Genomic DNA, 15,270 nt, shown 5'->3' with positions numbered 1-15,270 from the left:
AAGGGAGTATTACTCAGCCACAGAAAAGAATGAAACTATGGTGTTTGCCAGGAAATAGATGGAAATGGAGAACATCATGCTCAGTGAAATGAGCCAGATCCAGAAAGTTGAAGGTCAGATGTTTTCTCTGATCTGCAGAAGCTAAAACAAAATAGGAAATAAAAGTAAAAGGGGGGGGGGGGTGGAATTCCACCACAATAGAAGAGAGGTCAGGGGAGTAGAGGAATGGGGAAGAAGGGAGGGAGGAAGGATGCAAGAAAGGAAGAACAGTGGACGGGTCTAGTGCACATGTGAGCATGTGTCTCAGGGAGTCCCACCTTCATCTACATCTGCAACGCACTAATTTAAAATATCTGCAAATAAATATAAAGAGACATCAGGGGCTGGGGATGTGGCTCAAGCGGGAGCGCGTTCGCCTGGCATGCGTGCGGCCCAGGTTTGATCCTAGCACCACATACAAACAAAGATGTTGTGTCTGCCGAAAACAAACTAAAAAATAAATATTAAAAAAAATTCTCTCTCTTAAAAAAAAAAAAAGAGAGACATCAGTACACTAGGGCAAAAGGAACAGTGGGAGAGGAGAGCAAAGATAGAGGAAGTACTGGGGATGAACTAGAGAAAATCTCTCATGCTTGTATTGAAATGGCACCCCCTTTCTCCACAGAAAAGCCCTCTTCACCATGGCTGATTTTAGGACTGTCAGCAAAAGAGTCCATTGTAGATAAACTTCCTATTTTCATGTCACCCTGTTTACTTGGCCACTGGCTGAGAAGATACCAGCACTCCAAGTGCTGGACACCCCCTTACTAATTTTTCACAAACGTATCCAGTATAGTACTTTGAAGAAATGTGCAAACAAGGCCTCTGGCCTTGAGCTGGGCTTCACAGAGATATCTACATTTTTAAGATAAGTTACAAATGGGCTCCATGGTAACAGCTGGCAGGGGAAGGATAGAAAGAAGAGAAGAAGCTATCCCCTTCTCAGGTGTTGTCCTTGAAGAGTTAACTTGCCCAGAACAGTGAAAGAAAAAGCTGCTTTTATGTGAACTTCTGAGCCCCTCCCCCCCTTACATGCTGGGTATAAAACTCTGAAACTCCCTGAACTCAGGGTTCAGGGGGATTGATTGATTACAGAAAAGGCTGTATCCTCTGAACCTGGCTGCAGCCAAATAAAACTGTTTCCTGCTATCTTCGGTGCCTTGCCTTGTTTGTCCCTACAACATTTTTGTCGACCCAGATGGGACAGAGGAGGTAAGGAAGGCTGTTCTGCCTCTCTTGTCTCCGGGGACCAGCTTCCCTGGGGTGACGAGGGACAGTGGTCCCCTTGGCGCGCCCAGGCCATTCTTGGCCTAAAGGATGATCGACTCACCCAGCGCTCTCTCTGGGGCTGCCACCCCGGAGCACAACGGAACCCACAGGCAGCAGGAACCAGAATTAAGGTTCTGGAGCACCGCCCATCTGAACAGGTAGGACCCGGGTCCATTTGGTTTGTAGCCCACCTGACTTCCCCTTTGAGGCCTAAGCGGGTGGAAGAGAGGCTTGATCACCCTCTGTTGGGTCCCGAGTACCCTCCAAAGTGGTTGGAGCTGAAATGGACCCGGGGAGTCGCCCGAGTAGTCTCTGTTCGGGGTCAGTGAGCAGAGGGGAAACTCCCTTTTCTGTTTGGTTTGGAATTGTTGGAATTTGGGCGGTATAGAAATTCTGTCCTGGCCATGTCTGTGTGAAAGTGTGTGAATGAGACGGACAAAGGGAGAAGGGTTCCGACCCAACCCAAGGGCCGAAGCGAGTGCAGAGTCCTGATCCACAGTTCCATGGCACCTCATACAGTCTATGGCTAAGAGGGCCCTAAGTCCCCGCGAGGGGAGCGGCCGGAGATGGACAAAGCGAGTCTTGTCCTAAATGTGTTCTAAGTGTGAGACACCGATGCAGCGTGGAACATGGGAGGCACACTAAGGAAACTGAGCCTTCTGAAATGTGTGTTAGAAACCTTTAGGAAGGTTTTCCTGGTAACTGTGGGGTGAGACTCACTCCACAAAGGTTGCATACTCTGTGAATTAGAGTGGCTCACCCAAGATGTGGGCTGGCCACCAGAAGGATCTTTAGATGAGAGAGTCATTGCTGAGGTCCTTTTGATTGTTGTTGGAACCCCTGAACCAATTCTCTTTTATTGATTGCTGTCAAGAGATAGTACAGAAGTAGTCCCCTTGGTTGACAGCCTGTCTAGATGGATGCTAGCCAGGAACACAGTGGTCTCTAAGACCCAGCGGAAAGCAGCTAAACAGAAAACCTGACTAGGAAAGACAGGAAAGGAAACAATTTTCCCTGTGAGCCAGAAGAGGACCCAAGACCAACTCTGCCAAGACCACTGGGACAACAGACTGTCCCCTAGCCTCCTTGTCCTCAGAGGCAACAAATGATGGCCCTCGATACTGGCTATTCTTTCCTCTGTGATGGCCTCAGAGCCAAAGGCTTCCTAGAACCAAAGACTCTTTCACCTCCCAGGATGAAGGTGGGAGATTTGTCCCAAGACCAGAGCCACAACTCAGATGAGAACTCTCCAGATGCCCCTGCAAGGGACTAAAGGACCTGCCCATGTTGACCAGAAGGGAAACATCTGAGGGAGACAAGGCAGTTTTTTGTGCCAGCCTTTCTCCACCATTGTGCTCATAGCTGGAAAAACCATACTCCCTCCTACACGGAGAAACCCTGGACCATGACTGATCTGATGCAGCCCATTATCCAGACCTAGGATGGGGCCCCAACAAAGAAGAGGTTCTAAAATAAAGAGATATCAAGAAGCCCTCATAGAAAGTCTAAAAGAAAAGAAAAAAAGAGAGAAAATAAAACACACTGTCTGTTCCCAAGAGTTAGAATGAAACGAAGCCAGCCCTGAGCCCTAGCCTAAGCATCTGCAGACAAACAGAGCCGAGATAAGCCTCCCGATGCTCCAGCATCTCCCTCTCGCACCCTCCATAGCCCTGAACATTTCTCTCAGCCCCACATCTGGCTAAGGCCCCTCTGCCCTATGAAACTGGCAGCAATGATCCAAAGAGATGTGCCCAACTGACTCAGAGCTAAATGTCCAGGCCACCGCTGCTGCCACCCCTCTCTCTGCCCAGAGGTGCCCAGGGGAAGAAGGGCACATACAAGTGTAGCAGCCACGGTGCAAGTTTGTCAGTGAGGAAATGCACAGGCGCAAGCAACAGGTGATCAATGCAGCCTTTGTGGGACAGGCTCAAAGAGCCATTTGCCAAAATTTACAATTCTAGAGGGCTTTACTGAGAAGTGTGCCAGTGAACTGATTAAGATGGCCACCGCAGTTCTCATCAATGGAGATCCAGAGACTCAAAGATAGGCAGACCTAAAAGATAAAAAGGAAGATGGATCTCCTTACAGCTGCCCTCACCACAAACCCAGAGGTCACTCAAAGGGGGGGTCTCACTAGAACAAAGACAATGGTCCAAATGTTTATAAGGAAAAGAAAAGCGTGGCCAGACAAAAAGGGAAGCCACTAATGGCCCTGGCAGACAAGTACCCACTGCCATGCTCAAAAGCTAAGACTTGAACAGAAAAGGAATGAATGTTTTGGCCTCAGCCCCTCCTTTCAGTTTCTTCCCACTTGCTCGGAAGTCTGTGATTGACGAATATGGCATGGGTCTGATAGACCCACACAACCTGCATCATCTGATGCATGGGACCCAGCACCTCAAGAGGGCTCAGCTGCTGCAAGCCCCCAAATGAACCAGGAATATGTTCATGTTAACAGCTGATAGTGAGCCATAGGGTGCTCACTCCAAAAGGATATGCCACCCTGGCTCCAAGCCACACGCTGTGAGCCACCAGCAGGAAGGGCTACAGAGCCCCATGCACCCAGGCTTACTGAACAAAACACAAGTGAGGCAGCCACTATATACAATTAGAGCAGGCTCCCACCTGGCAAGAGGAAAAAGCCACGCAGTCAAAGAGCAACACCTAGGTGGGCACAATGTGGCTGCCACACTGGGACCTTCACGGAACTGCACTGCTGCCCTCCAACCTTGGCAGACAGCCCACGGCGAAATTGACATAGGTGCCTTTTACACAAATGATGTCCCAGCTCATCAGTCTGCTAAGATTTACATTAGATTTAAGAGTTGGAGAATCCTAGCAGCCAACATCCTGCACTGGGAGATAACAAAAAATTCCTGCATCTTAAAGCGCCAGATACTCTATGTATGCCTCCCTTCCCTAAATGACAGTTCCTCCCAGGGGGGGCTTGAGTACACCATCCTTGGGACAGCACTGGACTCTGACTTAAAAGCCCATATCTATCAAGAAAAAGGTCAAATACTTTGGTTACCATCTGACTTGGCAACAGAACAGACAATAGCAACTGGGCCTCACAGAAAAAAGAGATCTGCTCAATTCCAGTCCCTTCAACCTGCCATCAGACTAGAGAATTCTTGGGGGCTACTGGGTTCAGACATACATGGATCCCCAACTTTCAGTTATGACAAAAGCCGTCTATGAAGCCACAAAGGGGGGAAAATGGGATCCTCTTATATGGGGGGGTCAACTAAGCAAAAGGCCTTTGAGGACATTAAACAAGCACTCACCAGTGCACCTGGATTAGGGCTCCCTGACCTCACAAAGCCTTTCTTTCTGTATGTCCATGATCTGTCTGGAGTAACTGTGGGAGTTTTGACTCAGATGCTGGGGACATGGCACCGTCCAGTGGCCTATTTGTCCAAACAGGTAGACTCTATAGCCCAGGGCTGGCCACCTTTTTTGGGGCCCTTGCAGCCACAGCTATTCTGGTATCAGAAGCTGACAACCAGTTCTTGTCCCATGGCCAGTTTGTCAGAGTTCCTCATTCAATTTTGACATTGTTAGAATATAAAGGACACTACTGGTTGACTAATGAAAAATTGGTCAAATATCAGGGCATGTTATGTGAAAACCCACATATCTATGTTGAGGTCTTCAGAACTCTAAACCCAGCAACTTTGCTGCCCATTGGACCTGGAAAACCTGATCACAAATGTATTGAGGTCATGGATGAAATGTTCTCCAGCAGACCAGACCTAACAGACCAGCCTCTCGAGGACACTGATGCAGAGTACTTCACAGATGGAAGCAGTTTTATAAAAGATGAGGTATGTTTTGCTGGATATGCAATGGTCACTCTGGACTCTACTGTCAAGGCAGAACTGCCTCAGGGAACTTCAGCACAAAAGTAAAACTTACTGCTTTGATTCAAGCACCTCAGTTGACAGCAGGAGTCTATGTGGATATTTACAGACTCAAAATATGCGTTCGCTACTTTCATGTTCATAGGGCCTTATGTAAGGAAAAGGGGCTCATTAACTCGGGAGAAAAAAAAAAGGCATGATGTATGGGCAAGGAATTCTTGAACTTTTGGATGCACTGTGGGCTCCCAGGAAAATTGTGATTATATATTGCCAAGGTCATCGAAAGGGAAACATTGTGGTTTTTCAGGGCAACCGGAGAGCTGACAGAAAGGCCAGGTTAGCTGTCTGCAAGAAACGGGAAGAAAATCCAGTCCCAGGTTTAAATGCTGCCCTTCTGCCTGGCAGACTATCTAACAGAATGGGAGCCAACACACTCCCAACATGAAAGTAAGTGATTTAAGACTGAACAAGAAAATTTTCTCCCAGGTGGATGGTGGAGATTTTCTGATGGCTGGAATAGCCATCCCGGTGAAGCCAGATTTAAAATTAGGTAGTCAGTGTAGTTAGGTAAATCCGGGTCTAATATCGAGTGAAATCTAAAATGGAGACCATGCGCAGAATGACTCGGGGAAAACACAGGACAACTCATGGAATGTTAATGAAGTCCCGAAAAGGCCCTAGGCCAAAGTCCACCTCAAAGAAATGTTAATGAACAGCCCCCAGCAAAAAGGTGCTGACTCAGAAGTCCTTCCTGACCAGATTACTTCTTTGGCCCACCTGTGTCCCACCCCTCGGGCCTTCCCACCTACATTCCATCACTGAAAGAACTATAAAAAGGGGAGACAACATCCCTTCCACGGATTCCACCTCTTGGGTCTCCTTCTTCCTCCGAGAGAAGTCTTTTCTGCTGTCCTTTAATAAACTTCTAATTTCTACTCTGACCTTGCCTCGGCGTGCTTCTTTGGTGTTATTCTTCAACATTGGGGAAGCAAGAACTCGTCACTCAACAGCGGTAACACCGGGAGTTTCTAGCCCCAGCCTTTATCAAACAGTTTCTCAGGAAAATATGTTGGACATACAGCACTTGAGACAGTTCTGAGCCGACATATCTATGTCCCCCAGCTCACAAGCAACACCTGGATGATCTGCAAACAATATGAGGTTTGTGCTCACAACAATTCTTGTCAGGGGCCAAAGCTTTCACCAGGAATCCAAACTATAGGAGGAGTACCTTTTGAAGACTTGGAAGTAAACTTCACTGAACTACCATGCTCATGGGGCTATAAATAACTTTTGTTTTTTTGAGAGTTCATACTCTGACTGGATAAAAGCCTTTCCCACCCGCACTGAAAAGGCTAAGGTGTCCCAATAATTATTGGCTCAGACAATGGGCCAGCTTTGGGGCAGAAGTGATACGATTACTAACCAAGAGTTTAAATATCAGATGAAAGTTACGTACTGCCTATAGGCTGCAGAGTTCTGGTAAAGTTCAAAGGATGAACAGGACTTTAAGGCTCAATTGGGTAAGCTGTGTCAGGAGATTTACACTATCACACAGTTGTGGATTAGATCCACTCCCACTAGGAGGACTGGATTCTTTTCTTTTGAGATAATATATAGGAGGCCCCCCTCTTATTAGGGGACTACCAGGAGACTTAAGAGAGATAGGAAAATTAACCCTGAGTTGACAGCTTCAGGTCTTAGGGAAAACTTTACAGGTTCTCAACCAATGGGTTAGAGAAAGATTGTCAGTGAATTTGACCCAGGTGCACACTCCTTCAAGCCTGGAGATTGAATCTGGGTCAAAAAAATGAAATATTCAGCCTCTGAACTTCTTTGGAGGGGCCCTTTCAATGTTATTTTATCCACCCCAACTGCAATAAAGTTTGCAGAGATAAGTCCCTGTAGTACACCAGACTCACACCTGCAGCTGCAAACTGGGAGTGCTCTCCAGATGCTGCTACGCCCTTGAAACTGACCATCCTGAAGAAAAAGGAGCACCGGAGAAGCTTGAGGATCAGAAGGACAACAGCCCTGCTCCAGTCACTCTGGAAGCTGACTGGTCTACGGAGGCCGAAGCTTGAGGAGACTACAGCCCTGTTTCAGCCACACAGGAGGGACTAACTGATCAATACATGGTGAAAGATAAACTTCCCACCAGGATTATGAACTCTTTCAACCTCTGAGATAGTTCTTATACAGTAATGCATTGCCACCCCTTGCTTCTGGATATATGCACAGTTCTTTGTTTGGTTTTAGCTACTGGTTTGTTAACAGTAACTCCTAACTGACTGGACTCTGGGTAACAAAATTTCACTTATACTTTTTTTATATTGCTTATATAAGTTTTCTAAGATTTGTATGGTGTTATTAGTTTGGCTTTGTTAATTCATGCTGTTTAACCTATGCTAATCAAAATGTTAGTCTATTATTTAATTTGGTTTCCTTTGATAACCTTAAGGGATTCTGCCCTACTCCTATTCCAACCATGAAGATCATGTGAACCATGTGTCAAGACAATCCACTATAACCAAGAGGTGGTAAAACATACATTTAGGACCTGTCCCACCAGAGGAATGTTATAGATGTATGACTGTTTGGAAAAGAAAAAGAGGTCCATTGGAAAGAAACTTGATTTAGGAGGTCACCAATCTTGGGGTGAAGGTAACTGGCCACCCCAGAGGATTATTACCACTTATGGTCTCACTACCTGGGCACAAAATGACAGTTGAAATTATAAAACTCCTATTCACATGTTAAACAGAATTATTCACTTACAAGTTGTACTAGAAATTATTATTAATAAGACTGCCACAGCCTTTGACCTCCTAGCCACACAACAGATCAGATGCAAGTGGCTAACTATCAAAACTGCTTGGCATGAGATTACCTACTGGCTAAGGAAAAAGAAATATGTGGAGAGTTCAACAGCTCAGATTGTTGCATCCAAATGGATGACAATAGACAAACAGTTAAGAATATAGCCAACAACACAAGAGAACTAGCACATGTGCTCATTCATACCTAGAAGGGCATTAAAATTTGGGTCCCAAACATGCTTTTGAGAGATGGTTTTCAACTCTTGGTAGATTTAAAAGCTTAACTGGTGTAATGGGTATTCTGCTGTTAACCTGTTCATTGCTCCCATGTTTGGCTCCACTGTGCATTAAAACTATTGGGTCCACTAAAGAAGCTGCTGTTGAAAGGATGACAACAACTAAGGTTTTGACATTCTATAAGGCTTTAAGCCAAGATAATGGTAATGATGCTCTTAAATTTAAAGGATTAAATTATGGGGAGCATCATTAAAGGGGGGAATTGAAGTGGCACCCCCTTTCTCCACAGAAAAGCCCTCTTCACCATGGCTGATTTTAGGACTGTCAGCAAAAGAGTCCATTGTAGATAAACTTCCTATTTTCATGTCACCCTGTTTACTTGGCCACTGGCCGAGAAGATACCAGCACTCCAGGTGCTGGACACCCCCTTACTAATTTTTCACAAACGTATCCAGTATAGTACTTTGAAGAAATGTGCAAACAAGGCCTCCGGCCTTGAGCTGGGTTTCACAGAGATATCTACATTTTTAAGATAAGTTACAATTGGGCTCCATGGTAACAGCTGGCAGGGGAAGGATAGAAAGAAGAGAAGAAGCTATCCCCTTCTCAGGTATTGTCCTTGAAGAGTTAACTTGCCCAGAACAGTGAAAGAAAAAGCTGCTTTTATGTGAACTTCTGTAGACTGTGAACTTCTGAGCCCCTCCCCCCTTACATGCTGGGTATAAAACTCTGAAACTCCCAGAACTCGGGGTTCAGGGGGATTGATTGATTACAGGAAAGGCTGTACCCTCTGAACCTGGCTGCAGCCAAATAAAACTGTTTCCTGCTATCTTCGGTGCCTTGTCTCGTTTGTCCCTACAACAGTATAATTAGGTCAAAATGAACCCTAATATTATGCATAACTAAAGTGAAGTCAGAAACAAAAATAAGTACTCATTCTTTACTAACTTGTGAAAATGGTATTTGTATATACAAGTCCTGATATTCTAGGTAGGAGATGAGTACGTCACTTTTGCTTTCTTACATCATTACCAATATTCTAACCAATGTCACTGGGCCAAATAGATGACTATTATTAAAAAATAATAACATTTGGTCCTCATCTCATCCCATACTAAAGGTACATAGATTTAAAAAGCAAAAATTAATTTCAAAGAAAAAATTTGTTACTGTGCTATTAAAAAAAATTCTTACACTGAATATTTTAAGAGCATGAAATAAAAAAAAAAAACCACTGACATCTCAGAACAGAAAAGCAACCCAAGAGATTCACAACATCTTTACAAAGAGAATGCTCAAAAGACAACTAAACAGAAGTCAACATGGCTGAGAGAAGTGGGCATTCAAGATGCAGGACCACTGCACTCACCAGAGGTAACAAGGATGACAAAGGCCAAAACAAACCATCAATTAACAGATGAACAACTGAAAAGGAGTGATGCAGTGGCCCTGCCAGACACTGCTATGGACGCCCAGTGGTGGAGCTCCTGGGAAGAGGGCCTGGTGCCACCTACCCAGGCACACCCTGGGCACCACCAACTCCACTCCCAGGCAGAACAGAGCAGCACAAAGGATTCCAGGAGAAAGCTCTAAAGGCCAGTGTCCCCGTTGCCTTTGTCACTTCAGGTGGGCTGCCTCCACCCTGCCTAGGCTCCAGGACCTGGCCCCTGGCCAGCTGGACATGCGGGGCATTAGAGAAGAGTGTGGAGCCACTGGTGGGCTGGATGCAGAACCTGGAGAGGCCTAGGTAGGGAAGGCGCAAGGTGGCAAGAGGAGGACGCATTGGAGGAAGACAGAGTGAGGAGCAGGGGGACATCCCCCAGGGTGAGTGGGAACAGGAGCAGGGGACACAGTGGGGGAGGAAGATCAGGGTGACGAGGGCTGTGCTAAGAGAGCTGCTCCAGAGGGGGACGAGGGGGTCCCTGCAGAAGACAGGAAATGGGGTGGCAGAGTGAGCCCCAGGCGAAGGGCTGGGGGCAGAAGGCCCCAGGGACTGGGGGTGGGGACACCTGAGGGTGGGAACCTCTCCTGGCTCTCTCCTCTGGCTCCACAGTGCCACTTTCTCCTTCTCCCCAGCCTCACTCGGCCTCCCTGGACACTGTCCCCACCCTCATCTGCCACTGTGACCCTCAAACCTGCCATCCCAGTGCCCAGCTGGCCCCACCTCTCCTCCCCTCCTGGGCTCATCCTCCTGACCCCACCTAGACCACAGGACTTTCTTCTTGAGTAGCCCCTCCTGCCTGTACTCTGCACCTCCACCTCATACCCTAGCCCATCCCTTTCCTGCCTGATCCCCAGATCTCAGACCCCTCCCTTAGATAGCCGTGGGCCAGGGTGGGACCAGCCCACAGTTGCCCCCTTTAACTTCCCTTTTGGTACAATTTACATAATAAGTTGTCACACTTCTGTTTTCTTGTTTTAAAGAACACTCCAAGAGTACTAGTTAAAAAAAAAAGTAGTAGTTATCGCTAACAGGAAGCAGTCAGTATATGCAGTGGAACCATAGTAAGGTCACCGGTTTACTTTAAATTACTTTTAAACTGTTCTTTGTTACTGCTGCCCTGGATGAGTAAATAACAGATAAGCTGCTTAAAAAAAAACAAAAACAAAAACCCCTGGCACACAGACCTGAGAGTAGCAAGCAGAGATAAAAGAAGCTAATTAGGGAGCTGGTTGGGGAAATCCATCAAAAAGAAGGATTAACAACTCTTGACAGGGTCCACCTAGGCCAGGGCCAAGCCAGGAGTCATGGCCACAGATGCCTCCACAGTCTTGGAAGGGAGGCAGGTTTCATTAGTAACATGCACTAAGGTAAATTCTGACTAGCCTGGCCCAAAAACCAACGGAGGATGATTTGTAGATAAAATGCCCTGAACAGGACTGCCACCATGGCAGTTCTGAAGAGGACCAATTAGGGTCAAAACCTGGGCCCTGGACATGAAGGAGGACTGTCCTGGCTCTCAGCAGTGCTCTCTGCCTGGGCCTCACTCTGCTTTTACTTACTTTCACCTCACACTTATACTAAAGTGCTCTAGTCTGACTTTTGGTGTCCGACTTTAAATTGTCTTTTGTGGGAACACAAGCAAAATATAAAACATTAACAGTTTTTGTCTTGTTTTAATAAAAAAAGAGAGCTATAGGGCAGATGAGGTGGTATATGCCTGCAATTCCAAGTACTTGTGAGGCCAAGACAGGAGGACTGCAATCGCAAGGGCATCCTGGGCAAATTAGTAAGGTCCTGTCTCAATTTGCTGGGGATGTAGCTTAGCGGAAGTACGTTCTTGGCTTCAATCCCAAGAACCATACAAAAATTTAATTGTTTTCAAAGTTACACAAAAAGACATGTTAAAAAATGTACAAATTGGATAACATTAAAATAAAATTTCCATCATCAAATGATAATTAAATTGTACAATAAAATTTCCGTCAACAAATGATACCATTAAATGGTACAAAGGAAATGACAGCAGGAGAAATTAATTACTTCACATATAACTAAACTTTTAATAAGAAAGGAAAAGATAAAGACCCCAAACCAAGGCAGGCAAGAGACTGCATAGCCACTTTATATGAAATATCTGTGTTCAATATTCATAAAAAGCTCAACATCTTTAGACATTAAAGATATAAAAATAAAATTAGATAAAATTAATCACTGTTGATGAAGATTTGGAACAAATAAATTCTCATGAACTACAGCAGAGTGGAATGAAGATACATGAAGCTCCCCTCAGTAGCAGACTTGCAGGAATGACTGCAAAGTGAACCATGATGATGTGTATGGATACAGCATTACAGATCCCAACACCTGAAATCCAGGGTGGGGAAAGAGGACACACACGTAAGAAGAGGTAAATAATACAGTGTGGGGAAAATGGTCCAGTTCAACAAATATACAAAATACCACTAAGTATTATATAGATGCCACGTTCATGTGAGACCTCACATACATACATCTTTTAAAAGGAAATATGTAGAATACTCATCAGAAAATAAAAATTTCTGGGAGTACTTGAAAGACTAAATTATATACACCATGTGTAGATAAAACTCATCACTAAAAAAATAATTATCCCCAAATTAATCTATAGTATAAAAAATTTTAATATGCTGGGCTGGGGTTGTAGCTCAGTGGTAGAGCATTTGCTTAGCACGCGTGAGGCACTGGGTTTGATGCTCAGCACCACATAAAAATATACAGATAAAGGCATTGTGTCCATCTACAACTAAAAAAAATTTTAAAAAATAAATTTCAACATGCTTATCTTTTAATGAAAAAGGGTTTAAAGCAGGGTTTTTCTAAAATTCTCCTGGTGGTAAAGCATACTGATTTATAACAGCAAATGAAGTAGTTTTCAGTACCTAAATTATATACACTATATACATTAATTATATAAATAATGTGTAAATTATAGGCACTAATGTATAAATTATAGGCACTAATGTATAATATAAAACCATAATATTGCAATAATAAAGACCAAGGAACCATAATACAAATAAAATCCATAATTAAATCCACATATACACAAACATTTTTGTATTGTTAGGTCCAACTATATGAAGAACGACATTAGATGTAAATGGATGAAATTACCAAATGTACAAGTAGGTTGAGCCAGGCAAACAGTTCACTGTGTATGTGCAGAATTGAAAGGTCCTAGGCTTTTTTTTTGGTAGCAAGGATTGAACTCAGGAGCACTTGGCCACTGAACCACATCCCCAGCCCTATTTTGTATTTTATTTAGAGACAGGGTCTCATTGAGTTGCTTAGCACCTCACTTTTGCTGAGGCTGACTTTGAACTCTCATCCTCCAGAGCCCACAATCGGCATAAAAGGCTTTTTTCTAATGGGGATTATTTTGGAAACAGAATATGAGACACCTGATTTTCCCTCCATCTATGGCTACACTGAATAGATGCTCATGTTTTAGGTCCCTTTAAGACAGTCACAAATGAGTTTAAAGACTTAGATCCATTGAACAACTGAGAAAATATATACTTTCAAATGAGTAGGAAAATCTGGGGTACACTGGCCATGGTCCTACACTGCAAAAGTCCCATATCATTGGTACAGAATGGGAGCCTAGGACCATACATACCCTAACTCAAGTTTCCTGTGGTTTGCATTTTAATTTATAGGGCTGGGAGAACAAGTATCTGCTTAAGTATCAAAAAGTGGTGATTTTCTATGGTCATGCAAGCACTTCCAGGGGTTCATCACCTGGGTTCAGGGCAGAAGCCTTCAAACCCAACCGCATAAGCTTAACCTTGTTACCTATCAGCAAGTTCTGCCAAATGCTGTGGCGACAGTTGAATTTCTATCTTGCTTCAGAGATTTAATAGGAAAAAACAGCGTAAACCACTGACAGCATGAGAGTTCAGCATTTACCTCCCAAACCTCCAACCTCCAACCAAAGCAGCTGAGAGCACGTCCAAATCTCTAGATTGGAAACATGGATTTATTGTTTTGCAAGAGCTTCCATGAGCTACCATCCCCAGCAGTGACGCAGAAAAGGTGTTTAGAAATCATAGATCCCTCTAAATTGCTCTTTCAGTGGCTTCCTGACAGCTCTCATTTTAACAAACTTGTTTCAGGAACTCAATGCACAAGTCAGATAGCAGACCTCCCGCAGCCTGAGTACAGATGCTAGAATGGCTAGTAAAAAAAAAAAAAAAAAAAAAAAAAAAAAATTTTTTTTGAAAGATAACAAGCACACCAGCGTATACAAACATAGATAAAAGGAAACCCTTATACAACCGCTAGTGAGAACATAAAGTTAGTACAGCTGTTTTTGGAAACCGTATGAACGTACTTCAAAAAATTAAAAATAGGCCATGCGCTGTGGTGCACGCCCATAAACCCAGCGGCTCGGGAGGCTGGGGCAGGAGGACCGCGAGTTGAAGGCCAACTCAGCAACTGAGCGAGGCCCCCTAAGAAATTTAGCGAGGCCCCCTAAGAAATTTAGCAAGACCCAGTCTCTGAATAAAACGTAAAAAGGACGTGGCTCGGTGGCACCGCGCCCTGGGTTCAATCTCGCACGGAAACACCGCGGCCAGCGGCCCTCGCGGGGAGGCCGCGGTCCCCACCCGCAGCCGCCTCGCGGTGTGAGCGGAGGCTGAGCCTCCGCACAGGGTTCCGGCTGTGGGTTCCGGGGACGCCGCTGCCGACCCTCCCTAGCGGGCCGGCCCAAGGGCCCAGCCGCGCGCGGGCGGAGGCCGGAGAGACAGCGGGGTCCGCTCGGCCATTTCCAGCGCCCACTGCCGCCCGCCCAGGCGAACCGCCGCGCTGTCCACGGAAGCCCCTCGTACACACCATTTCCCGGCCGTAGGGTGCCCGGCCTTCCCGCGCGGAGCTCCGGCGCCTGGCAGCAGAGGAACTCGGGCCTCCCGAGGACTGATGGCAGCCCGGCCTCGCATCCGAGGAATGGCGGGGTCCCGAGACAAAGGCGCCCCAGAGACGAGGCCCGCCCTCTCCGCACGGGGCGGGCTCCGGATTGGGCAGGTCTCGCCCGCTCGTCTCTGATTGGACAGCGCATCCGACCCCCGCCCCCGACCCGGAGCCTAGGGAGCCTGGGGGCTGAGTGACAGCGCGGGCGTCCAACCCCGGAAAGACCGGGCGGAAGGCGGCCTGGCTTTCCGGCTCCGCGCGCCCGCGCTGTCAGGGCAGAGCTGGGGTCGGACGCCGGTGTGCCTAACCGTGGGCCGCCGCCCACGCCTTTCCTTTCCTCACTCCAAGACAAGCGCTCACTAATGGCGCGGCTCCTGGACTCACAGGCCCGCCGCGCACGGCGCTGTTCTGAATTACTGGGAATGGAACAAAGGCTCGGCGACAGCCTTTCCAAGGCAGGGCCTCCCTGCAGCAGGGGGCTCTCTGCAGCAGGGGGCTCCAAGCCTCCAAGACTCGTATTTTATGACGTATATAGTCGCATAATTCATGGAATAAGTGCATGTATATTATCCAGGGATGGAAATCATATAACGACAATCACTTTGCATTTTTATGTGACTTTTCTGCTCTCTGGTCTTGGGAGGAGGCAGCG

The 15,270-nt window shown here is 46.1% G+C and overlaps 1 protein-coding gene across 1 annotated transcript in view; it reads right to left on the bottom strand.

Moving 5' to 3' along the window:
* Positions 1-14,687, bottom strand: part of LOC114079454 (zinc finger protein 420-like) — an 83,028-nt gene extending 68,341 nt beyond the window's left edge. The window contains exon 1 of the mRNA XM_034637374.2: positions 14,544-14,687. Coding sequence (XP_034493265.2) covers positions 14,544-14,546 — 3 coding nt within the window. The 5' untranslated portion in view covers positions 14,547-14,687. The remainder of the gene's footprint in view (positions 1-14,543) is intronic.
* Between the last annotated feature and the right edge of the window lie 583 nt (positions 14,688-15,270).

This window comes from Marmota flaviventris, chromosome 16 (genome assembly GCF_047511675.1).
Source record: "Marmota flaviventris isolate mMarFla1 chromosome 16, mMarFla1.hap1, whole genome shotgun sequence".
NCBI classification, from domain to species: domain Eukaryota; kingdom Metazoa; phylum Chordata; class Mammalia; order Rodentia; family Sciuridae; genus Marmota; species Marmota flaviventris.
The sequence above is the reverse complement of the archived record's forward strand: the minus strand, read 5'-3'. Positions and strand labels throughout refer to the sequence as shown.